The 26,644-nt window shown below is 43.9% G+C and overlaps 2 protein-coding genes across 5 annotated transcripts in view; one reads left to right on the forward strand and one right to left on the reverse strand.

Moving 5' to 3' along the window:
- CUL1 (cullin 1) overlaps positions 1-12,735 on the reverse strand; it is a 103,391-nt gene extending 90,656 nt beyond the window's left edge. The window contains exon 1 of one of the 4 annotated variants that reach the window (XM_033194487.1): positions 12,516-12,735. The gene's annotated coding sequence lies outside the window, so the exon portion shown is untranslated. Of the gene's footprint in view, positions 1-11,150; positions 11,784-12,248; positions 12,380-12,515 lie in introns of those variants that run through there. The other 3 variants (XM_033194490.1, XM_033194486.1, XM_033194488.1) reach the window with 3 other exon arrangements.
- The window catches only part of LOC117073500 (transcription initiation factor TFIID subunit 4-like), a 45,621-nt gene continuing 30,768 nt past the window's right edge, over positions 11,792-26,644 (forward strand). The window contains exons 1-2 of the mRNA XM_033194491.1: positions 11,792-13,850; positions 15,712-15,879. Coding sequence (XP_033050382.1) covers positions 11,963-12,925 — 963 coding nt within the window. The 5' untranslated portion in view covers positions 11,792-11,962 and the 3' untranslated portion in view covers positions 12,926-13,850; positions 15,712-15,879. The remainder of the gene's footprint in view (positions 13,851-15,711; positions 15,880-26,644) is intronic.

The following is a 26,644-nucleotide window of genomic DNA, read 5'->3' on the forward strand; positions in this document are numbered from 1 at the left end:
CTATTACAACATCAAGTACTAAGAACTTTTTAGTATTTTCCGAATATAGACACTGGGGAGAGAGTATGAGGAGAAACATATATGCACAGGAGTGTACATTTAAATCAGTCAAGAATAAATTTGGAAAAACAGTTTCTCAATCATTTGAGTATGTCTTCTGAGCTCATAGAAATCTGCCACTCGATGATAACCTTCAATAAGAGGCAGGGTTCTTTTGGGGAGGGGACTTTTTAAATTTTGCTTCCCAATTCTATCTCAAAACAATCTGGCCATACCTATAATAAAGGAAAAAATGTGGGCAGGGCGCAATGGCTCATGCCTGTAATCCCAGCACTTTGGGAGGCCGAGGTGGGCAGATCACCTGAGGTCAGGAGTTCAAGACCAGCCTGACCAACATGGTGAAACCCGTCTCTACTAAAAATACAAAAAACATTAGCCGCACGTGGGGGTGAGCGCCTTAATCCCAGCTACTCGGGAAGCTGAGGCAGGAGAATTGCTTGGAAACCAAATGGGGGTGGGGGTTGCAGTGAGCTGAGATCACACCATTGCGCTCCAGCCTGGGAGACAAGAGCTAACATTAATTTAAACCCATATTTTTCTTATTTATTTTTCACTGTCAACCAGGCTGGAGTGAAATGGCACCATCTTGGCTCACTGCAACATCTCCCTTAGGGCTCAAGTGATCTTCCCATCTCAGCCTCCCAAGTAGCTGGTACCACAGGTGTGGGTGACCACACCCAGCTAATCTTTTCATTTTTTGTACAGATGGGGTTTCGCTATGTTGCCCCAGGCTGGTCTCAAACTCATGAGCTCAAGCGATCCAGCCGTCTTGGCCTCCTAAGTGCTGAGATTACAAACCTGAGCCACCACGCTTGGCAAAACCCATACTTAAATAGGCATAAAGAAAATCCTGCATGTTAAGATTGCTACTGATTTTTTTTTTTTTTTGAGACGGAGTCTGGCTCTGTCGCCCAGGCTGGAGTGCAGTGGCCGGATCTCAGCTCACTGCAAGCTCCGCCTCCCGGGTTTACGTCATTCTCCTGCCTCAGCCTCCCGAGCAGCTGGGACCACAGGCGCCCGCCACCTCGCCCGGCTATTCTTTTGTATTTTTTAGTAGAGACGGGGTTTCACTGTGTTAGCCAGGATGGTCTCGATCTCCTGACCTCGTGATCCGCCCGTCTCGGCCTCCCAAAGTGCTGGGATTACAGGCTTGAGCCACCGCGCCCGGCCAGATTGCTACTGATTTCTGTCACCACCCTAGCTGTGGCTGGGAGAGTACCATAGTCTTCACTGCCCAGCCTAAGTTTTGTGTGGAAAGTCTCAACAACAGTCTGTCCATATTTTTTATTCCATACAATTTACATTAACTTGTGTATTTTCTCAAGCAAGCTTTTTAAGCTTATACTTCAAGTAGCTTATTTTGAAAACCATAAATCCATGTTCCCAGTTGAAAATATAGTTAATATTTTTAAAAAGGTAAAGAACTAACACTAACAACACAAAATCCAGATTTTCCCCACAGTTTTGTTATCGTCAAGAACTCATATATAATAAACTTACTTTAGAGGACTTGAACCTCACAAACTTCAATTTTCTAAAATAAAATGTACATATCAAAACTGCAAATAAATAAACTTCTGAAAAATATAAATACAATGGAATAAAGAGATGCCCATTTTAGGACTATTTTTCTTTTGGCCACATCACACACACACAGCACAGAGTGTGTATGTGCGTATGCGCACTTTAGCCGGTACTCAATTGTCAGTAAAACAAATCCTCCTCTGCATTTTTGGTGGGGAAAGTACTCTATTTATTTATTTATTTTTTGAGACGCAGTCTCGCTCTGTCGCCCAGGCTGGAGTGCAGTGGCCGGATCTCAGCTCACTGCAAGCTCAGCCTCCCGGGTTTACGCCATTCTCCTGCCTCAGCCTCCGGAGTAGCTGGGACTACAGGCGCCCGCCACCTCGCCCGGCTAGTTTTTTTGTATTTTTCAGTAGAGACGGGGTTTCACCGTGTTAGCCAGGATGGTCTCGATCTCCTGACCTCGTGATCCACCCGTCTCGGCCTCCCAAAGTGCTGGGATTACAGGCTTGAGCCACCGCGCCCGGCCGAAAGTACTCTTTTTAATGTGAACCTGTAGTTTCATTCACTGCCGCCAAGAAAGGCATCAGAATGCTTTTTAGAATCACTTTTCCTGTAACTATTAAGGGAATCACTACCCTAGTTACACACATACACGCTCACCTATATGTTTACCATAAAAAGCAACGTGGATACTCATCTTCCACAATATCCATATTTTTGAAACAAAACTTTAGTGTAATATATGGTTTGCTGGTTATAATCTGTGAATTATTTAATCAGTTTTCCATAAGTTAGCCTTATCAACAGAAAAATTCCAACATTTATAATTTATTACGGCAAAACTTCAAAGTTAACAGAACTTACACAAATTGGTCGCTTTGTTGAAATTCTGCTAAACGTTTTTACTAGAAATCACATTCCCAGTTTGACGAGCTGAGATAGAGACAAATACCCAGAACCAATATCCAGCTACTTTCAAGTGAGAAGTGCAGCAGAGCCAGTTTTTTTAAAAAAGCATGTTAGCATGATACACATAGCTAGACTTTAAGGATTTTTTTTAAGTTTATGAAGATGAGATAGGATGGTTGTGGGGAAGGGTTGACAAAGATGAAGAGCAGAGCCCACTCCATCAAGTGCTGGCAGCCCGATACCTGCCCTGGAGAGCCTCTGTAGTCAAGGAAGCCAGGCAAGTCCTGAACAAAGCAGCATCAGCAGCGCACTGCATCACTAGGCGTGAGGGCAGAATGAAGCTGGTGACGGCAGGGCCAAAGAGGAAGGTGTAAACACAGAGCGTTGTGGGGGAGGAACTAGTAAGATTTGGTAGATCACTGAATATGGACAAACAAAAGAAGTCAAGTCTGAAATCTGTGTCTGTGACATAACGCTAGAAACAGAGATGTCGGATATGGTCTAGGGAGCAAAAGAGATCAGTTTGGGGCAAGTCAAGTTGGAAGAAAGGGCAGGTTAGTCAAATGAAAAAGCCCTGAAGGCTGTTAGCTGGACTGGAAGACTCTCAGCTGAAGTTGCTGAGAACTGCTTGGCCTGAACGAAACTGAGAAACCCCAAAGCAACAAAGACTAGAAGAGAGGATCAAGTTAAAGCTATCTCCTGAATGCTCATGAAGAGTTAGAAAAGATAAGATGAACTAGAACAGCAAGTATTCTGCACAGAACCCTAACCTCAAGAGGTCACCCAAGAAAAAAGAATGGTAACCTGGTCCACAAGTCTGGGAAATGGGCGATGTGGCCTCTCCTCAGAAGGGGCCACACTGGAGAAGAGACCTGGTCATGTTTCCCAAACTCATCTAACGCAAGACATCCTGAGAACAACGTTCACCCTCTGGAAACCATGAACTGGAAATGCAAGAGAACCAATCTAATGAATCAAGTACAAATCTAAGAGCGCCTTCAAGAGAAGTATTGAGATGCTTTTAAAACTCTGGAAGTTTTTAGGTTTTTAAAGAAAAAATGTGAAACAACTTTGTAGTTAAACCATTACTTTACAGGTTTAGAAAGTGTTCTCCATGGACACAGGGAAGGGAACAGCGCTCACCGGAGCCTGTCGGGGAAGGTGTGGGGCCCAACATCAGGGAAAAGAATGAATGAATGCTGGGCTTAATACCTAGGTGATGGGCTGATCGGTGCAGCAAACCACCATGGCATACGTTTTCCTACGTAACAAACCTGCATGCCTGCACATGTACCCTGGAACTTAAAAAAATAATAATTACTATTAAAAAAAATAAAAAGTGTTCTCAACATATGACACCACCAATAACATGTAAATAACACAGGCTTTGATTTTGTTGTCTCCCATATGCCTTAAAATTTTAATATAATTCCGCTCGTATTTAGGGTTTAAACAAGGACTAGTGTGAAGCAAAAATTATTCTAGACACTAAACTTATAACCATACTCATTAGGATCCTGGCCTCACGGCACTTCCTACACTGTGCTACAAAGAACCATGAATATTTCCAGGTGCTCGTTTCAAGAGAAAAAAAAGAACACATCAATTCACTCCATATCAAATCTCTACTGTAAGGACCTAATTTTCCACATTCCATGATTTTAAAATCAGTACGTGTTCTACAAAACATGTAATATGGTAGCGGAGCTTTCTTCCTGCAAAGGAAATTTCTTATTAAATTAGGAGTGTACCTTTTAATATATATGAGTGTATGTATGTATACCTATACACATACCCTATCGGATATATCTCCCTGTAACAGCAGCAAAGCACATTAAGAGTTTAAAGGCCCTTCAATATGCCACTTGGCATTTCCTAAGTTTATTCACAGATCTTCCCTCCCATTCCCATACCTTACATATCACAGAACACAGACATTGGTGACCAAATATTGGTCTAAACAAATAAAAATCCTGAAAATGCAGTAACAAGTAGAGTGGTAACGCAGAGCTCCATTATAAAAATAACAGTGACCAAAACAAACAAAACCTTCATAATGTCAAAAGAGAGAACACATACGTTTCACCTGTAACACCCCAGCTAAACTGCAGACATTAAACACCCACCCTGCCCCCGCAACACACAAACCCTGTGTAGGGCAAAGCCCCTATACACAGAACATGTAACAAAAGCACTACTGAAGAGCCAATTCCAGTATGTGTCTTCAGCATTCCTAACCCTCCTTCCCTTTGTGTGCTCTGAGTCCCTTGTCGGTAGGACCCATTCTACACAGGTGCCCAAGTAGCTTTTCATCAATTCTTCAAATAGGAGACACTCTCCTTTCAGTAGTCTCTACTTGATGATTGATGTAATATATTCCTATGCTGTGTGTCAAAGTCCACCCGCAACCAGGACTGCATTAGACAGCCTTCTGTCCCATGTGAGGTATCTGCAAGCAGCAGAAAGCTGAGAGCAAGCAGCTAGGGAGTCACAAAGCAAGCTCGGCACAGTCTTTGGGTCACACCAAGCACTGAACACAAGTTGCGTATCCCTTATCTGAAATGCTTGGGTCCAGAAGTCTTTTGAATTTCAGACTGTTTCATATTTTGGAATATTTGAGGTACCTTGGGGATGGGATCCAAATCTAATTGGGGAATTCAGATGTTTCATATACACCTTATACACACAGCCTGAAGGTAATTTTATTTTCCCCTCGGGGATGCTGAATAAACTGTTGTGCACCTGCACATTGACCGTCGCCCATCACGTGAGGTCTGGGGTGAAATGATCTACCTATCACGTCATGTTGGTAACTAAGGAAGTTTCAGATTTTGGAGGATTTAGGATTTTCAAATTAGGGATGCTCAACCTGGACTAAGGGTTATTATTGCACGTAAGATAAAACGGCAAGTAAACCTTTTAATATTTTAAATATTTAAGATGAAAGAAGTCAGAAGAATCAGTCTGGAATTTTCCTTCTCCACCATCCCCCCACACCAAAGTCTCAAAGTTCCTAAAGATAAGCTTGAAGTTCGGGGAGGGGGAAATGGCCTAGTCTCCATGTCTATTCCCTGAATTCCCCTTGGGATCAAAGAGTCTGGTTTATTGATATCATCTAGGATTCCAAACCTTTCCTTCCAGTCTCACCAAAGTCTCCTTCCCGCCTTGAGAAAAGGAGGTCTGAGTTGTCTGCCTTTTTCCCCCATTCTGACTTTCGGATGTCTATCAGGCACAAGTAACTATTTTAGTTAGCATTTAATTAATTTCGACATAGCAAAGGCACCCCCTTGCAGCGTTAGGTGACACATTTCTGTACAACTATTTTCTCATAATCACAACAGCATTCCTAATTTGTATTATTTAGCATACATTTCTTAAAAAATTGACAGTAGCCTTTGAATTTTCCAAGCTACTGCACAACCTAGACCAAAATATTTTTCTAATTTTTAGCAAATTCTTATTCTTAAGCATAATGACATTAAGTTTAAACATTAATTTAAAACGTATCTACTATCACTAGGAGTTGTGAACTAAGCAAAAAAAGAAAGTTCCAACTATTACTAAAACAAAGAAACTTCCACACTGAAGACAATTCATTAGTACCTAATCTAGTGTTGTAATAAACCATCAAAACATAAATCAGTTTCATGAGATTAGGACAGTTTCGTGGAGGGCATTAAATGAGGGGACTAAAGTATCTGAAGGATTAACATATGGGGAAATAAATGAGAAGATTAGTCCAGCAAAGGAGAACCTGACCGCTGGAAATACAGCCCAACAAAAGTCAGATATTTAACCCTGTGCATCAACACACCTGGAAAGGGGCTGTCAGTATGGCAAACACTACGTGATTTCAGCAGTAAACTAAGCAGAAAAGTCTTCCTTGCAAGTAGCTCCCCTGCTTCTCCTGTTTTGGGATTTCTTGATTTTATAAATCAATCCACTGTATTATAAACACACGTGCACTGTAGAAAATTGGAGGAAAAAAAAATTTAAAAAAAGCAACTAAAAATAACCTACTGCTAAGAGAAACTAAAAATAATTTCACTGCTCAGAGATAATCAATGTTAACATTATGGTTTTCATCTTTTTAAAAAATGCATATACTCACACACCAAAATACAGTTTAGATATTACTTACATACGTTGTTTTATGTTACATTTTATCACTAATACTGACTAAATGTTCATTAAATTCAGTATTATGGAAGTTAAAGATTGATCTAAATGCTGAAATAATCATCCTTAACAATAGCAAAAAAATGAAAACAAAAGCTTAAGAGAGTATTAGTTAAATAACAGCACACCCTGGACAGAATATTAATCTGTTAATCATTTTTTTGTATTTTCTTAGACTAAATTCTTAGAAATGGAATAGCTATTTCAAAACACACACATATTTTACAAGCTTTTGTTACATACTTTGCTCTCGAAAAATCATATTAAATTACACTCAAGGTATGAGTGAGCTCATTTCTCCATACACTCACCATAAGTAGTTTATTTTTTAATCTATGCCAATTAAAAAAAACCCAACAGTATCTCACTGATTTGCATTTCTGGGAGTACAGATAGTGAAGCTGAAAGTTTTTTCATGTTTCCTACTCCTCTTTTTATAAATTACCAGTTTGCCCATTTTTTTCCACGGGGGTGGGGGCGAGGCCTCTTTTGTTGGTGGTGTTCACATGCCCTCTTTTTACAATAAGGAAAGTAAATTTGCTTGTAAGTTACAATATTTTTCTGTTTGCCAGTCACCTTTTAATTCTGTTCATGGAATTTTAACACAAAGAAGTTTTATTATTCTGAAGTACTCAAATCTTTTCCTTTACAGTTCCTACGCTTGGTGTTATATCTAGGTCTTCTCCATCTTGAGATCGCCATGTTGTTAATTTTTTTGGTTCTTAAATTTTTTCTTGAAAAAATATTTTAAAAGCACCCAAGTTTACCCCCCTAAAATGACAGCCATTTTTACTACTTTAAATATCCTCACAGCCGGACACGGTGGCTCACGCCTGTAATCCCAGCACTTTGGGAAGCTGAGGCGGGTGAATCACAAGGTCAGGAGTTCGAGACCAGCCTGGCCAACACGGTGAAACCCTGTCTCTACTAAAAATACAAAAGATTAGCTGGGCGTAGCGGCAGGCGCCTGTAATCCCAGCTACTCGGGAGGCTGAGGCAGGAGAATCGCTTGAATTCGGGAGGCGCAGGTTGCAGTGAGACGAGATCACGCCACTGCACTCCAGCGAGGGCGACAGAGTGAGACTCTGTCTCAAAAAAAAAAAAAAAAACTTCACTAATACATACACATTTTATACATATTTTAAATGGCTACACCCATTTCATACAATCTATTTTCCAAAGTATTTTCTGACACAGACTTTTAAAAAAATTGCCGCTTGTTAGATTTGAACAGTCTTGAATGGTTTTACAAATTTTTGCAAGGCCAATGAGTCATAACATCACACCCAATTTAACAATAGCCCCAAAGTTCCAGAACTGTTCATGTCTATGCTATCAGTGCCCAATTACTCTCCCACAATGTTACTAAAAGACCAGGAAGAATAAGCTCATTCTTGGTAGTGGATCACAGTTCTGCATAATGAATTCTGCCATAATGATCAGATATCAGTCCTTAAAGCATTTTCATTTTAATCTCTTCTAGTCTTCTTCTACCTTCATATAAACTAGTCAAACACTCTGGGAACATTTGGTTAAAAGCCTGAACTCTGGAGTTATCCTGTTCCGTTTAACTCAGGCGTGACTACCTTCCTAGCCCTGACCTTCACCACTCAAAGTCTCAGCTCCTTCACCTATATTCTGTAAAGCGGGTTAAGCCATAGTACCCATGCTTCAGAGGGCACTGGAAGGATGTACGTGAATACTGACGCATGCAGTGTGCTAGGCGCTCGGGACAGATGCATATCACAGCGTCCCTGTCCCAAAGGAGGTCAGTTTGGTGGGAGAAACCACCAAATATAATCAAAAGGTTAAATACTGGGATCGTGACATAGGCAGGACAACATGGGAACCCAGGGAAGGCTCCTAACCCAGACCAGGACATCAGGGCCAGCTTTCCAGAGATGGTGATGTGTGTGCCGTCTGGTGACAGAAAAGGCAGAGTCAGATTCAGAATGGAACTGCAATGGCACTGAAGCATGGAGGAACACTAGGAAAGGCAGAACAGTGCTTACTTGGTCCAAATTTCCCAAAGGAAAAAACTTAACTATCAAACTTAGGCTTCACAACCCTGCTTTTCAAACACGAATACTTGATGTTCTTTAAGACCGTTTTCCCAAAATCCTGTTAATGTTAAAAGTTGTAGCATTCCCACGGAATCCACATACTTTTGGGGCCTAAGGAAATCAGCAGTGTCAATTAAAAACCATCTCATTTTACAAATGAGGAAATATAGGCCCTGCAAAGGTAAGCCTGAACTAGACTCCATGTCTTCTCTCCCAAGCAAGATGTTCTACACCTAAGCAAAAATAAATGACTTAAATCTCTCTCTCCCTCACAGAATTTTTAGAAGTGAAACACTTCCATGAGTGAATAAAAAACTTAAGTCATTAAATTTTTAAAAGTTATAATAATTCTGTTTATAGTGTGTTTACTAAATGTTCATATTATAAACAGGAAACTTCCTACAAACAGGAAATTATGTCCTCAGTAGTAAACATAAGGCTTTTAATCAAATTGGATCTATTTTTCATTTAATGCTCATTTCTTCATTTGAAAGCAAAACAAACACACTGATAAACTACCAAATGTTTTTAAAAAGCAAGGCAAACTTAGAATTGGCCCTTAAAATGGTTAACACTCTTTTCTCCAGACATACCTAAAAAACAAGTTCAAAATGAAGCTAACAGTCCCTCAAAGACATTTTATTCCAGAATGACTCAAGGTCATGGCTTTAGGACCTACAGAGGGCTGAAACAGCAAAACAAACAAAAAACCAAGTTCCTAAGTTTTTAAGGCCCTGATATTTTTAATTTGAAGAATGCCAAGTAACATCTCCTCAATTTAAAGTACATTCATTTTAATTTTCCATGCTGACAGACAGACACAACGCCTCTGGGTATACTGGGAATGACATTCTGATGAAAGGCCCTCAGAGACCCAGGGATGGCTCCTCCCACAGCAACTTCCTATCCCACTCCAGCAGAACCACGGGGCTTGCCTCATCTACAAGGAGGAGCCTTAAATTACCAAACTGCTTCATTTCAAAGGCAAGGCTGGATACTCAGCCTGGGGGGAAAAACCTGATCGAGTTTCCAAAGCAGCACCAAACACAAAAAGTAAAAAAATCCACACCTTGAAACTAGTTTTAAGGAGAAAAAACGTTCAAGTTTCACAATGTGTTTTCTTGGCACTTTCCTGGACTTCCATAGGTATAGAAAACCTGGGCAGATTTCTGTTAGGGCCCTGTACTAGGTACTGGGGTGTTGCGGGGAGAAGGGAAGCGGATTAGAGGGAAGGGGGGTAGAAAAGGAGGGATGAGAGAGACGATCGATTTTACTCGAGAAGTGTATAATAAAGCTTGCATTCTTAACCCCCTTAAAGTGCAAGGACTGTGTTTTCTGTAGCCAAAAATCAGGGCATGTTTTCAAACGTTAAAGTTAGAATTATTCCAGAAAACTAATTCATTCAAAAAAAGCAACTGAGGCACCACCATAACCAAGTTCTGTTACTCTCGGGACGCAAAAACAAGTAAGGAATATCCCCTGCGCTGGAGGAATTCACAATCGTAAATGTATGGGAAATAAGGTTGTACTGTAGTTAATTACAGCTAGAAGATAACTTTCAGTAAGTGGCAAGAGTCTAATGAACTGCAATATCTAAGGAAACCATGCAGAATCAGCTCAGGCATGCGTGTCTGTCTTCTGATGTGGTACACACATTAGGAGTGGGGGGTGGAGCTGCCTCTAAGGACCTGAGCATGTGGCTCTCAGGGAGGGGGGCTTTTATAAATTGGTGAAAAACCTAGCATATCTAAAGTTGGTTTGTTTTTTTGACAAAACCGTTTTTAAAAGATAAAGTCAATGAGTAAAAAAGTTTAACGTATTTATAAAGCAATTCAGCCATCCCTCTCAAGCTTAAGGAACACTCTCCTGAAACCTCCAAAAATGGGCATAATAGAGTTAAAGCGAGCCAGTCTTGTGTATGCATGCTTTGGAATTTGAAATGCAGCGCAACTATTTCGACTCACCATGGAAAACAACAAATAGAACCTTCAAAGTAAAACATTTTTCAATATCCAAAAACCTTCTTTAAACAAAGAAAAATCTCACCTCCAAATATTTTTTCCAAACACAATGACTGGTTTGACATCATTACATATTTTACTACATAATACACTCTACAAGATTTCAGAAAATCGGGTACATTTTCGGGTGCACCATGAAATGAAGTGTTAAACTTAAAACTGCACACACTTCTGCGAGGCGTTAAGATATGCTTAGGTCCTAGAAGCTCAAGGCTTGAAGTAAAAAAGGAATCTAGTTCCTCTTCTGCCGCTTCGTTAAGTGCATTCCAAAAAGTGTGATCGTTTACTCCACTCAGAACTTTTGACGATTTTAATGCTACTACAAGAAAGAGCAATTACACTGGGCAAATAAATATTTAAGTAGACTGCAATTCAGTATTTGCGCACGTACCACTAGCCCCTACTACGAACCAGAAACAACCAAGAGTGACCCAATCGGAAAAGAGAATCCTTTTTTTGGCAAAGCCAGGCAGGGAGAAAACCTTAACTTTGGGGATTCATTTCAAGGAATGTCTACAAGCATTCCTCTCTTTCTTAATTATCTTATGTCTGCTCTACACAATATTGTACGGGCGGCAGAAACAGAGGTCTTTCAGATCTTGGGGGGAAAAAGCGCACGACCCCCGAGTCTGAGGACCCCAAGTCCCAGCAGCCTGGCGGGCACACGTCTACCCTCAGGGTCAGGGCGCGCGCTCCCGTTGGGGCCGGGGGCGCGCCGACGCCGCGGCGCAGGGCCCGGCCCGACTCGCGAGCGCTAGGCGGGCGCCGGGGGGCTCTGTTCGGTTCGGCCGCCGGGCTCGCATCCCTGCGCGCATGCCCCGGCCCATAGCCCCAGGAGAACGGGGCAAAAGGGCGACTGTTACCCAATAATAGCGCCCTGCACGTTCGCAACAATGCAGGCAGGGAACCCGAGAGCCGCCGGCAGGGAACCGGAAAGCGAGAGAGCCCGGCTCGGCGGCTGCTCCTGCGCACGAGCCCAGGGCTCACAGGGGAGCACGCGTCGGCCGGAAAGCAGCGCTGGGGAGAAGCGTGGGCGCGAGGGGGCAAGGGCACGGGTCCCGGCGTCCCGCGGAGGTCGCCTCACGAGGCGAGGCGCGGACGCCCGAGCTGCCCCGGGTAACACGTCGGCCCAGCCTCCGAGGGCCCAGCCCGGTCGCGGCGGGGAAAGGGGCCGGCGCCACCAGGCCGCCGCCTCCAGGCGCGATGAATCGGGCTTTTTCCCAGTGCGTAGTCCAGGCCTGGCCGCCCCGGCCCGTCCGGGGTGACTCAGGGCCCGGATCCGCTCGCTCCCCTGCCGCCCTCGGCGTCCTCCGCCCACGAGTCCCCCGGCCCAGCCGCCATTCCGCCCGGCCGCGTTTCGGCTGCTCAGGCCTCGGCAGGCGCCTGGGCTCGGCCGCCGCGGCCCGAGTCACTGCGACACCGCGGCTCGGGGCCGGGCCTGCGCCGCCGCCGCCACCTCCTCTCGGTCCCGGCGGCTGCCGACACTCACCCGCATCTCTGTGGTGCCCCAAAGGCTCCCGCGACGCCTCCGCCTGGTCGCTGGGCCTGGGCCCCTGCGAAAGCCCGGTCCCGCCAAGGTCTGGCTGCGTCCCTCAGCCACCGGGGCTGCCCCGCCTGGAGCTGCGTGCGACACGGCGCCCGCCTCCTCCTCCTCCCCTGCCCGCCCGGCCCTCCTCCTCCCGCCGCCGCCGCCTGCACCACGCAACCTCCGCCCTCTCGCCTTCCCTCCGCGGCTCCCCGCCCTCTTCGGCCTCACCGGCTCCAGCGACCGCGGGGGAGAAGCAGTTGGGGGAGGGCCGGAACGCACCGCCATCGGCGTCCGGGGCGGGGGAGCCGGGAAACCGTCGTCGCCATCGCCCCGCCAGCCCGAGGCGCGGGAGGGGCCCGGAAAGCTCCCGCCCGCCCGCAGCTGCCGGCGGCCCCGGGGGCGCCCCTTCCGCGGCCGAGGCCCCCGCTAGCGTGGGGAGCTTCTACCTGCGAGCCCGCGGCCCCTGCCCCGGACACCCGAGCCATCCCCGACCTGGCGCGCCGGATTCTCCGCCAGGTTTTACAGCCTCCTCGCCTTGGGGCCGCCGCGGAGGACCCCTTCCCGCCACTTCGGATCTCGCGAGCGAGGCTGAGCTGCTTGGGTCGGGGACACCACCAGCCTCTGGAGAAACGGCCTGAAGCCCCCCGAAGGAGAGGGGGTCCCAGTCCCCCTGCCCCTCCCCTGTGCGCACACCGCCCCCCCCAGCTGGCCTCGAACCTGACTCCCCACCTTTGTCGACCGGGACTGGGGGATGCACCCTAGATCAGAAAGTCGGAGGTGGCCAGGTGGCCCTCCGAATCGGCGCAGACTTCCGAGGAACCTGCAGCCAATTCTCGATCCCCTTAACACCTGCAAGGCCTTAGGAATCGGCTCCAGAAAGCTCGAGCTTATCTGCGTGTCTCTTTTTAAAAATCACTTCTAAGATAAAACCTAACTAGGCTTTCCCTTTCAGACTTTCACTAACTCCTGTTTGGTAAATTTTGACATTCACTCTACCCTTCGTCTTTGTAAGGACAAATCAAGACGTAGAAGGCTTTGATTACATACACGGATGGCATGAGTCGTGATATAAAATAGTATTGTTTTCACGTGTAGTTCGAAGTCATCTCATTTGAAATTAACTGTCATAATTGACTATTTGGAATATTCAACCTAAATCCTATCCGCTGCTGTGGTGACGGGTGGAGGAAGCGTGGTGGAACCCCCACATCTAGTGAGGGGTGGCTGATTAATACCACGGCTCACAGCAGAACAGAGCGGCTCATTTCATGAACAACCCCGGGGGGATTTCGAACTCTATCATCTGGGCAAAAGATGTAATGAGTGTAACTTCCTGTTTGCTCCAAACGAAAACACTCCACAGATTCCTGTACCACTTTGGACAGAAATCCTCAGCCAGAGCAGAGGGCCGTCGCCAGAGTCCACTCTGTTTCCTGCGTAACGTGGGTTTGTCTCTGAAGAAACATCCCACTGGTCTATGTGATCTCCTCTATTGAAATGTGGTCTTTTACCCACATCTAAGTCTCTCTAGAAGTAATGCATTTGTATGTACTTGTCACTCAGGTATGTAATCCCTTAATTTGTGCGGGATGTTGGGGTGTGAACAATTCTTGGTTTACATCCTACACTTGAATAACCTCGTCAAAACTTAAATGTATTTAATGCTTTTTTTTTGTGAGCACATGGTAAAGTTGGAAGTAAAAATGGAAGGTTTATCCCTGTGGCCCATGTTTTCCAGTGTACATAGGTGGGTTTTAAAAAAATGTCCCAATTTCTTTCTTTTACTGGAAACTGCGTTTTTTTAGACAACAATTAAGCTTCCTATTCCCTAACCAGTCTTCTCCAGTCTTACCATTCAATATGGCCTCCTTTTCTGTGACTTCCTCCAGCTGAATAGAAGGGCTGAGTGGGTCAATCTTCCCTTTATTGTTTGTTTCCTCCACCCTCTGTTTTTCCTTAATAGCAGTATTTGGTCCACCCACACCACCCTCCCTCTTCTCACTGCCTCCATTCCTGGTTCTTAACTCCTTTCTATTCTTTACTCTCCACCTGCCTACACTATCATTTTTAGTAGCAAATTTGTTCCATCGACTTTTATATCCACTTAACATCCACATTGCATTTACTTTGCGCAGATAACCTTGTCTCCTACCTCATAGGTCAAGGCCACCTGCTGCTCTTTTCTACTTTAAAACATCCTTCCTCCATCTTTCTCCCCCAGCTCAGCAAAACTGATGTCCCTCTTGGATGACCCAAAGTTTGGAGGGATAATTAATTTGATAGATGTCAGAATCAAAGTTCAAAACAGTCTCAACAGACTACATTAAGCCAGAAGCAATGAAATAAAATATAACTTTCAAATCTAGAACAGTATGATGTACTAGTTGGAAAAGCCCAAGTTTTAGATTTTAGCAAACCTTGGTTTGTATCTAGCTACTCAAATTTGAGTCATATCCAGTAACTCAAATTACTATCTTTTGCTCTAGTAAGGTCAACTGTTAATTTGAGATAAAAATACCTACTTCATAAGAGTGTGAAGAGTAATTTCTTTGTAATTCCCACATAATTCGTGGAACATTCACCAACCATTAGTTCCCCTCCCTTCCTCATCTTCCACAAAGTGGATGTCTTTGTTGCCATTCATAACACATTCTTTAGTTCATATAGACCTGGAAACAGACTCAGAATCCTCACCCATTCACCTTGTATCCCAGAGCTGTCACCATCCTAGGGAAATTCTTGGCCTATTTTGGGTCAGTCATTATCATCATCATACTCATTTTTCAATGAGAAAACCTAAGGCTCAGAGATGTCAGGCAATTTGCTCCAAATCACTCAGCCTGAGCAGTGGCATAACCTGACCCGGTGACTCCCAATTCTGTGTATATCCACTCCTTTCCTAAGATGTTCTCCCACACTTATGTTGATCCTTTAACCTTTTAAATGTTTTTCGTGGTTCTTATCTCTTCTGTATCCTTCCCCTTGTGTCATGACTGATGGCAGATTGTTCCTTCTAAACTGATACCTTCATCATTATAATTTTGTCTTTTCAAGCTTCAATGGTTCCATATTGTTTACAGTGTTCAATCCAAATTTGGACCTGGCACTTAAGGTTTACCAGATCTTGCTCCAACTTGCTTTTCCAAATTTATTTTCTGCCACTTCCCAGAAGGAACTCTCAATGCCATCCAGTCCTGTTGGTTGTACTCACCCGCCCACAGATGAGCTGTGAATCGCCATTTATGAGGGCCTGCTTCAGTTGTTCCCTTAACAGAGACTGTTCCCCACTTCTTTCCTCCATCTCCAAATCATGCTCACTTTTCAAGATCCAGCTCACACCCCTCCCAGGAAGCCCACCTTACACCTTCTACCCAAGCTTTGTGATCTCTCCCTGATTGCCTGCTCACATGTTCCTTTAAACTAGGTGGTGTGTGCTGTGGGGTGAGAGACAATTTCCTGACGTTCACCTGCCCCCTCAGCATTGTGCCCGAAGAACACTGAAGCAGATTCCAAGCAAATTTGCTTACTACTGAAATGAAAGTGTACAGGTGTTACTTGACTAAGCATATGAACTACTCTTTCTAAGACACAGGTAAGTAACTACCCATCCAGTGCAAAGTGAATGAACAGGATGGTTCTCAAACCTAGCTTTGCTTTAGAATCACCTGGGGACTTTACTTCCCAAACGCTCCGCTCCAGATCTACCGAATCAAAGGTAGGTGGGAAACAGCAGGGAGGAAACATGAAACTGCCAGAGTTGATATCCTGGCATCGCTACTTATTATCTGAGGAACTTTAAGCAAGTTACTTAACCTCTCTGTGCCTCAGTTTCTTCATCTATGACATAGGGATGATAATAATAATAGCTTGGCTGGGCACGGTGGCTCATGCCTGTAATCCCAGCACTTTGGGAGGCCAAGGCATGTGGATCACTTGAGGTGACCAGCCTGGCCAACAAGGTGAAGCCCTGTCTCTATTAAGAATACAAAAATCAGCCGAGCGTGGTGGCATGCACCTGTAATCCCTGCTATTCAGGAGGCTGAGGCGAGAGAATCGTTTGGACCCAGGAGACGGAGGTTGCAGTGAGCGGAGATTATGTCACTGCACTCCAGCCTAGGGTGACAGAGTGAGACTCTGTCTCAAAAAACTAATAACATCTCATATAAGGTTGTTGTAAGTTAAATCCTTAATAAATATTACCTATGATGACAGTGATAATTTTTCAATTAAACTTGTTTGTTTAATCCAAATCATGAAATACACATTACTTGTGATTCTTAAAAAAAAATCAGTTCTGCTCACAAAAGTAGTTACATATATGCTATAACTATACAGAGTAATTCAGCTAGATTAGTATCCAAAGGAAGCAGGAAAGAGATGAAATAATTGAATAATTTCTTCTATGCAGAGTTTTAAATTCTTTTTGAAGAAGCAGGTGTTTAAGTCCCCTACTTTAATTTCTTTCTTCCTGTCTTTTTTTTTTTTTTTTTTAAGACTGGGTCTCACTTTGTCACCGAGGCTGGAGTGCAGTGGCATGATCATGGCTCACTGCGGCCTCAACTTTTTGGACTCAGGTGATCCTCCCACCTCAGCCTCCCAAAGTGCTGGGATTACAGGCATTACTATAACCTGTCCTAATCCCCTACTTTGGTTTCATTAGAAAGGATTTCATAGCTAATATTGGTCCATCAAATGCCAAATAAACAAGATTTTAATAATAGAGGTAACTAGATATAAAATATACGGAAATTTACTTACCAAAGTCACAAACTGTCTGAAGGGGAAACATAGTATTGGTAGACCTCATCCTCTCAACTCTTGACTTATAAGTTGTGTATCTAAACAAATATGCAAAGGCCTTGTTTTTATTGCCTGGAATTCCACCAAAGATTCTTAAGTATCATTTCTTAAAGATGCAAATAGCTCTAGGAGGTAGGAGGGTTTGATAGTCGTTCACACATTGGCATTTACTAGTTCAATCAGGTTGCTATTTTTTTTGTTTTTTTGAGACGGGTTTCACTCTGTTGCCCAGGCTGAAATGCAGTGACATGATCACAGCTCACTGCAGCCTTGACCTCCTGGACACAAACAATCCTCCCATCTCAGCCTCCCGAATAGCACCTGTCACCATTCCCGGCTAATTTAAAAAAATTTTTTAAACAATGGGATCTTGTTATGTTGCCCAGGCTGATCTTGAACTCCTGGGCTCAAGCAATCCTCCTGCCTCGACCTCCCAACGTGCTGGGATTACCATACTTCATCTGGCCAGGTCGTCTTCTTTTTAACACAGATCAGTAGCACCTAAACACAGAAAGTTTGGGGCAAATCAAGTTTTGGAAAAACACTGAGTGCCTCAGGGAATGCTGAAGGCCTTAGGCCAGAGGTTCTGGGAGGAGGAGGTTTAATCTAAAGAAAATGAAGAAAAGGAGAAGGAAGGATTTAACAATTTAATCTGTCTGATTTCAGATCTTGCATATTGCCAGTTCTAGGCCTCTTTGGAATCCAGAAAATACTGATGTAAGATAGTCATGAATTAAGCTTTTGAGTCTGACCTGGGAGACCTAAACACCATCATAACATTGTATCAGTTTGGATCAGATGAAATAGCAATGTATTTTCCAATGATTCAACCTAGTTTCTATGAGATATTTTTCAGAGAAAAGTGTCCTAAAATTTCTTCTTCTTCATCCTCCTCCTCTTCTTCTTCTTCCTCCTCCTCCTCTTCCTTCTCTTCCTCTTCTTCTTCTTTCTTCTTCTTTTTTTTTAAACAGAGTCTGTCTCTGTCACCCAGGCTGGAAGTGTGGTGGTCTGATCACAGCTCACTGCAGCCTTGACATCCCGGTCTCAAGTAATCCTCCCACCTCAGCCTCCTGTGTAGCTGGGACCACAGGTGTGTGCCACCATGCCCAGCTTTCCTTTTTTTCCTGCAATGTTGCCCAGGTTACTTTTTTTCCTGTGTTGTGTATTTCTGGGTTTGTGTGTGTGTGTGTGTGTGTTTCTTGTTTTGTTTTGTTTTTTTTTGAGACCGAGATTTGCTATGTTGCCCAGGCTGGTCTCGAACTCCTGGACTCAAGTGACCCTCCCGCATTAGCCTCCTGAGTAGCGAGGACTACAATACACCCCTGAGCCCAGCCTAGAATTGCTTTTTCCAGGGAGTTTTCTATGACCCTTCATATCTCAAGCCACCCCATGTCGACACCTGGATTAGTTGTCCTTCTTGTGTAATTCTTTTGTACCATGTAGTTATTATATTGTATTATAATTTTTCCCTTCTCTATCTCCTACTCCCTTACAGATTGTGAGCTCCTTGAATTCAGGTGCTGTGTCTTTTGTCACTATATCTACAACATTTAGTACAGTGCGTGACACAAAGTGTACTGAAAGTGGTTAGAACCCAACTCATGCACTAACTGGGATTGTTTGTACTATGAAATTCAGTCATTCCACTTTCCTGCTCAAAGACCTTCCATAATTCTCTGCTTCCTAAAAGAATCTCAGACACCTCATTCCTAATATTGAAGCATTCTCTACACTTTGGCTCCAATGGATTAGTCCCTCTGGTTTCTTATACATATCATACCAGATCCAAACTAGATTCCTGTGAATGCCTGATTAGGCTCCATGCATTTCCTCATCCAACTGTAACTTCCACAGAAATTGCTCTTCTCCAGTCACTGCTTACCCAAATATAACCCGTCCTTCTGGGCCTACCTTAAATGCAGTCTCTTTAGTGAAACCTTTCCTGCTCTTCTACCAGATGTGAATTCCACTTCTCTCCTTGCACTGGGTAAGCTTCTTAAAGACATTCTTGAACAAGTTTGTATCCCTACAGGACTGTATTAAATTATGGAGGCTGGCAAGTCCAAAATCTGCAGGGTAGTTGGCAAGCTGTACACTCACAGAAGAACCAGTGTTGAAGTTCAGGTGTGAAGGCTGAACAGAATCAGGCTGGCAGAATTTCTTCTTGCTCAAGAAATATCAGTCTTTTGCTCTATTAAGGCCTTCAACCAATTTGATAAGGCCCACCCACATATGGATAGCAAGTTGCTTTATTCAAAGTCCACCAATGAGGCCAGGCACGGTGGCTCATGCCTGTAATCCCAGCACTTTGGGAGGCTGAGGTGGGTGGATCACTTGAGGTCAAGAGTTTGAGACCAGATTGGCCAACACGGTGAAACCCTGTCTCTAGAAAAATACAAAAATAGCCGTGCGTCGGAAGGCAGAGGTTGCAGTGAGTTGAGATGGTACCATTGCACTCTAGCCTGGATGACAGTGAGACTCTGTCTTAGAAAGAAAAAACAAACAAAAATAAATAAATAAAACAAATAAATAAAACAATGACTGTTAATCTCTTCCAAAAAACACCTTCACAGAAACATCCAGAATAATGTTTGACCAAATATCCAGACACCATGGTGCAACCAATTTGATGCATAAAATTAAACACCACAAGAACTAAGTGGGATGTCCTGGATGTAGCAAGTGGCATTTTATTTCTTTAAAAAGTAATTTATACTTGGCCGGGCACAGTGGCTCACACCTGTGATCTCAGCACTTTGGGAGGCTGGGGAGGGCAGATCACTTGAGTTAGGAGTTCGAGACCAACCTGGGCAACATGGTGAATCCCCATCTCTACTAAAAATACAAAAATTAGGCAGGTGCGGTAGTGGGCGCCTGTAATTCCAGCTACTCGGGAGGCTGAGGCAGGAAAATCGCTTCAACGTGGAAGTCGGAGGTTACAGTGAGCCAAGATCACACCACTGCACTCCAGCCTGGGTGATGGAGTGAGACTCTGTCTCAAAAAAAAAAAGTAATTTGTACTCATTGCCTCAAGTTTCCTACTTCCTAGTGACTCAGCCCATCTCTACCCACCTACTAAGTTCAACAGTTCCTCTCCTGCATTTGATGTTTGTTCTGCCTGCCCCTCCATCTGGAAACCACTCATCCTTTAACTCCCAAACTCCTGTGCCTTCATGGCTCTTCTAGCTGATCAATCTTTCTGCAGCTGGCTCTCTTCCACCCTCCTCTTAAATGTGGGTTCCTGAAGGTTCCATTCTTGGCCACCTTTTCTTGCTATATCTTCTTCTTGTGTGATCTTGTCAGTTTCACTTGTCATCTGTGTCAAGTTATCATCTTCGACTTTATTCAGGGACACTTCAAGGTTTCATGGTGCTTGAAGTTTATATAATTTAACACAGGAGTACTGTTTAAGAAAATGTCTATGCTAGGATGGCTAGCAATAACTTAGTTACACAAGGAACTCCCCTAAATGTATCCCATGAAGCCCAACCTATATTGTATCTCAAACTTATCTTGCCCCTAAACAGGCCCCCCGCAATGCCTAGAGGACTCCAGTGCCATCTGACCTGGCGGGAAGTGTGAAGAAGAAGATGTTAGGGTGGAAAGAGCTAACAGTCTTAGTCTTAATCACAGCAAAAATAACCTACTTTTGAAATTGTTACAAAAAAGAAACATGACAACATGAATGTATTGCTAAGGCCCTTGCCAGGTGCTTGGAAGACCCCATGCGGATGAGGAGAGCTGAAGCTAACGTTTGCTACCTTCAGGAGTATCTGGTCCATCTCTGTCTTCAGCCTGACCTCTCCCACACTTTAGGTGTGATTTTCTAGCTGCTTGCCAGACCCCTCTACTTGAACGTCCCTCATATTTCAAACCATTTGGCCTCAGATAAAGACCACTATTCCTTATTCTACCCCTAACCCATCTCATATATTTTCCTTTGTTTTTCTGTCTCTGATAGTGACATCATTGTTCCCATGCTGTTATAAAGAGCTACCTGAGACTGTGAAATTTATAAAGAAAAGAGGTTTAATTGACACACAGTTCTACCGGCTGTATAGTACGCATGGCTGGTAGGCCTCAGGAAACTTGCAGTCATGGCAGGACTGCCCAGTTATTCAAGTTAGCAGTTCAGTTGTTTCCTGTTCTGACCTTTCCCCTCTCCATATCCATTTGTTTATTAAATCCCATCGAGTTTGTACCTGTATTTGCTTTCATCTGGACTGCCGAAAGGGCCTCCTCGCTGTCTCCCTGCCTCTGGTCTCCTCCAATCCACCCTCTACATAGCCATGAAGCTATTTTTCTAAAATATGACTTTCTCAAGAAGCAGGACAGCATGGGCTCTGGAGCTGGCACTCAGGTTTAAATCTTGGCTGTACTACTTACTTCCTGTTTGACTTTGGACAAGTTATTTAATCTATGACTCAGTTTCCTACTTATAAAATGGAAATATTGGCCGGGCACGGTGGCTCACACCGTAATCCCAGCACTTTGGGAGGCCAAGGCGGGCAGATTGACCGAGCTCAGGAGTTCGAGACCAGCCTGAGCAACGTGGTGAAAACTTGTCTCTACTAAAAATACAAAAAAAAAAAAAAAAAAAAAAACTAGCTAGGCATGCTGGCGGGGGCCTGTAATGGGAGGCTGAGGCACAAGAATTGTTTGAACCCTGGAGGCGGAGGTCGCGGTGAGCCGAGATCACGCCACTGCACTCCAGCCTGGGTGACAGAGTGAGACTCTGCCTCAAAAAAACAAAACAAGACCAAAAAACAGGGAATAGTTCACACTTCACAGGAGATTTTAACAAATAAATTATAGCTTTTCTTGGTGTTGGATATTTGATACATAGAAAACATTAGTATGTTATTATCACTGTTAATATAGCTTTCCTATCAAAAATTTTTAATGTGACCAGGCACAGTGTCTCACGTGTATAATCCCAGCACTTTGGGAAGCCACCCAGCAGTTTGGGAGGCCAACGTGGGAGGACTGCCTGAAGTCAGGTGTTCGAGACCAGCCTGGGCAACATGGTGAAACCCTGTTTCTTCGAAAAATACAAAAATTAGTTGGGTGTGGTGGCACACACCTGTAATCCCAGCTACTCCAGAGGCTGAGGCAGGAGAGTTGCTTCAACCCGGGAGGGAGGTGAAGGTTGCAGTGAGCCAAGATCGTGCCACTGTACTCCAGCCTGGGTGACAGAGTGAGATTCTCTCTTAAAAAAACAAAACAAACTTTTGATGGTTTCACATACTGGAACAAGACATTCAATAATCATCTTCACATTGAGACCTCAGTCCCTTTTCCCAGTGTCTGTTCTTGTCGCGTCCCTTCCTAGACCTTGTGCTGCAGACACTTGAAACTAGGCAGATGCTCCCCAGGCCATTTGGGTACTCCTGGTTTTCCTTTGTTGGAAATGTCCTCCTTCCTTTTTCTTTCTCTGGAGAAATCTCAGTAATTCCCCAGGCCCCTGATCCAATGTCATCTTCTCTCTGAAGTTTCCTCAGCCTCTTTGCTCTCCCTGTGTCCTGGTGTTTCTTAGTAAACACCGAGCAGAAGGCCTCTGACAAGCTCCTCCTCCCGAACTTTCTTTTTTCAATGGCCAAAAATGGGTTTTAAGTGTTTGAGTCACGATTCTTGCATGCATGCTCTCATGTAATACTCGTAAAGTATATCTTGGATTATTCCAAGTTTTTATTGGCATAAATCAGAGAGAACGTTCTAGTCATGAATGATGAAGTGTGTTTTCCAGGTCATATTACATTCATGCCAGGAACATGGCATAGCCCATCAACACCATTTGTTAATATGATGTATTTTAAAGAACAATTATAGTATTTAGATAATGTTCACAGAGAATTTAAGAAATTTCAATGGCTTTAGAGCTTTGTTTTCTTGGTCTGTAGGGTCAGTTGCTTTTGACTTGATATTCACTATGGGAATGGAAAAATGGAGCTAAAGGAGCTGGCAGGTTGATGTCATCAATTAACAGATAATAATGAGAAAGATATTATACCGCCATTTTATGGGAAAAGATACTTTTTTGCCGGTTAATTTTTCTATGGGATGGCAAGGGAAGAGACCTCTTTAGAATTTGCCTAATTTCTCTGACCATTTTTTTAAAATGAAGGTGTTTTTGTTTTTTGTTTTTTCTTGAGATGGCATCTCATTCTGTCACCCAAGCTGGAGTGCAGTGATGCAATCTCGGCTCACTGCAACCTCTGCCTTCCAGTTTAAGCAGTTCTCCTGCCTCGGCCTCCTGAGTAGCTGGGACTACAGATGCGCACTACCATGCCTGGCTAATTTTTGTGTTTTTAGTAGAGATGGAGTTTCACCATGTCGTCCAGGCTGGTCTTGAACTCCTGACCTCAGGTGACCTGCCCACCTTGGCCTCCCAAAGTTCTGGGATTACAGGCGTGAGCCACTGTGCCTGACCTTAAAGAATATAAGTTTAATTTATAGTTGAAATCTGGATTAATTTGCAGTTGAAATCTGGCTCGTTCTGCTGACACAGTAAGTTCAGAAATCAAACTCTTACTGAACAATGAGAGCTGTATGTTATTTTTGCTGATAATGTCCCAGAAACTTAGTCAGTGCTATTAACCACAACTCCTCTGGTTTTGGCTCCTCTGAGGACTCCATCAGCCTACGGTCTGTTTCTGTGACCTTAACAGTTAATCAAGAGAGAAATACCAACATGAAAACAAGAATTTCAAAGATTCCTCTTGCATGATTGGGTAGGAGAGCAGGAGAGACAATGTAGGTGGGAGGCTGGCAACTAAATATTAAAGAGAAATACTCAAATTTTACTCCTGATTGGGAAGCCAATCCATCTTCCCCATTATTCCTCTTCTTTTTTTTTTTTTCAAAGACAGAGTCTCACTCTGTAGCTGAGGCTGGAGTGCAGTGGTGCAATCTCGGCTCACTGCAAGCTCCACCTCCTGGGTTCAAGCGATTCTCCTTCCTCAGCCTCCCTAGTAGCTGGGATTACAGACGTGCGCCACCATGCTGGGCTAATTTTGGTATTTTTAGTAGAGATGGTTTCACTGTGTTGCCCAGGATGGTCTCGATCTACTGAACTTGTAATCTGCCTGCCTCGGCCTCCCAAAGTGCTGGGATTACAGGCGTGAGCCACCGCGCCCGGCTCTCAATTCTTTTGTCAGTGATATTTCCTTTTATTTTTCCCTACCTCTTTCCTTCCAACAGCTCTAACCTTTTAATAAAGGATTAGAAATGGGTAAATATTCAGTAATCTAGTCCTTGGTTATGTTACGACAGCCAACTTAATTGCCTTTGAAAGAAGTGCTTCTTGGACTGTGCAAAAGACTCTTGTATTTTGGAGGTACCGGCAAGGCAACCTGGAAGAAACTGGTAATGGACAGAAATTTACTTGGAGCCATAGACGATTAAGACACTTAAGTTTTCCTGATAGAATAAGGTGAGTCGATGTAAAGAGTGAATATAAAACTCTAATGGTCAAAATAAAGTGATTTTTTAAATCCCAGGGTATATACACGCTTAAAAAATAGTCAAGCATTTACCGAGATGTGTTTCTTGAGTAGGCACTTCATAAACTACTTGCTAACTGACCTACTTGTTTTTCTTCCTGAAGTGAGAAAAAAAGCTTTCTAGATTAGACAAGGGAAGGAAGGGTGGCTGTACCTTGCACAGAGCAGGATATAATCCCATTGAATTTGTGCTACAGGTGAGTTTTTTCCAGCTCTGCCCTCAGTCTGAGGAAGACTGGGGGAAGAAGCAAGGGAGAGGCTCCCACGGGAAAAAGACTGACTCAGGTATCCCAGCCTGTTCCTGGACAGGTGGCAGAAGAGGGAAAGCGCAGGCTCCGAGGCAGTCCAGCCTTTTCCGTCCTGCTGCCTTCAGGCTCTTCCAAAGGAGTGGATGGAATCTTTCAGGACAGCCCCTGGCTAAACAATCTCATTCTTCTGAAAGCCCAGAGTTCAAACCTGCCAGAGTTACCTGTATCTCTTATTGTGATTATAATTTTGTACCTGCAAGCTATTTGGGAGCAGAGCTGTGTCCCCCACACATTGTCCCCAGGAACCTTTCCAGGCTCACTTCCCATCCTGCCCTCTCTCACTCCTCTATCTGTACTGGCCTTTGCACTGCATACATGTTCCTTACCCTTTCCTTCCATGTAGCTTTTGCTGATTCTCCACTGGATGTGCTTCTTACTCCCAGGTTCATCCATTGCAATCCTACTTAACTTTCGAATCCTACTTCAGTTCTCATCTCATCAGACTTTGCAGAGTCCTTGGGCTGAAATAAATCTCATTCTCCTTTGTGTTTTCATGGTTGTTTGCTTGGGCCTCTTTGATACACATGGCTTCTTGTTTGTATTTCCACTGTGCCAAACTCTAGACTCTTTGTCTTTTCATCCTGTAATATGGTCTTTCGCAGAGTGAAAGGTTTTAATTTTGACAATGTGCAGTTCATCACTTTTTCTTTTTATGCATTGTGCTTTTGCTGTCAAGTCTGAGAACTCTTCACTCAGCTCTAGGGAGGTCCTAAAAGTTTTCTTCTATGTATTTTTCTAAATATTTTAGAGTTTTATGTTTTACATGTAACTGTGGGATCCATTTTGAGGTAGTTTCTGCATGATGTGTAAGGTTTAGGTCTAGCTTCATTTTTATTTTTCTATGGCTATCCAATCGCTCCAGCAATGTTTGCTGAAAAAGCTCTCCTTCCATTGGATTCTTTTTGTAATTTTCTCAAAAAGTAATGGTACATAAGCCTGAGTGTGGTGGCTCATGCCTGTAATCCCAGCACTTTGGGAGGCAGGTGGATCACTTGAGGTCAGGAGTTTGAGACCAGCCTGATCAACATGGTGAAACCCCATCTCTCCCAAAAATACAAAAGTTAGCCAGGTGTGGTGGCAGGCACCTGTAATCCCAGCTACTTGGGAGGCTGAGGCAGGAGAATCATTTGAACCCAGGAGGCAGAGGTTGCAGTGAGCCGAGATCGCGCCACTGCTCTCCAGCCTAGGCGACAGAGCGAGACTCTGTCTCAAAAAAAAAAAAAAAGGCAAAAGTAGTGGCGCATATTTGTGGTCTTCTATTTCTGGGTTTGCTGTTCTATTCCATTGATTTATGTGTCTAGATTCTAGGTGCTTTGAGGACTAGACATATGCTTTCCTTTTTACAGTGCCTTTGGTGTATTGCCTTGCAAATAGTACCATCTAACTCAGTGGCTGGCACATAGTCAGTGTTCAATAAATTTTTCTTGAAAGAAAGATTCAATAACAAGTACCTTATAAATGTGAGTTAAATTATTGCTGAATTAATTCTTAATTTTTTTTTTTTTTTCTGAGATGGAGTCTCGCTCTGTCACCCAGGCTGGAGTGCAGTGGTGCGATCTCGGCTCACTGCAGCCTCCACCTAGAGGTTCAAGCGATTCTCCTGCCTCAGCCTCCCGAGTACCTGGGACTATAGGTGTGCGCCACCACGCTTGGCTAATCTTTGTATTTTTAGTGGAGAAGGGGTTTCACCGTGTTGGCCAGGATGGTCTCATCTCCTGAACTCATGATCTGCCTGCCTTGGCCTCCC

This window comes from Trachypithecus francoisi, unplaced genomic scaffold (genome assembly GCF_009764315.1).
Source record: "Trachypithecus francoisi isolate TF-2019V2 unplaced genomic scaffold, Tfra_2.0 Lachesis_group4, whole genome shotgun sequence".
Classification (NCBI taxonomy): Eukaryota; Metazoa; Chordata; class Mammalia; order Primates; family Cercopithecidae; genus Trachypithecus; species Trachypithecus francoisi.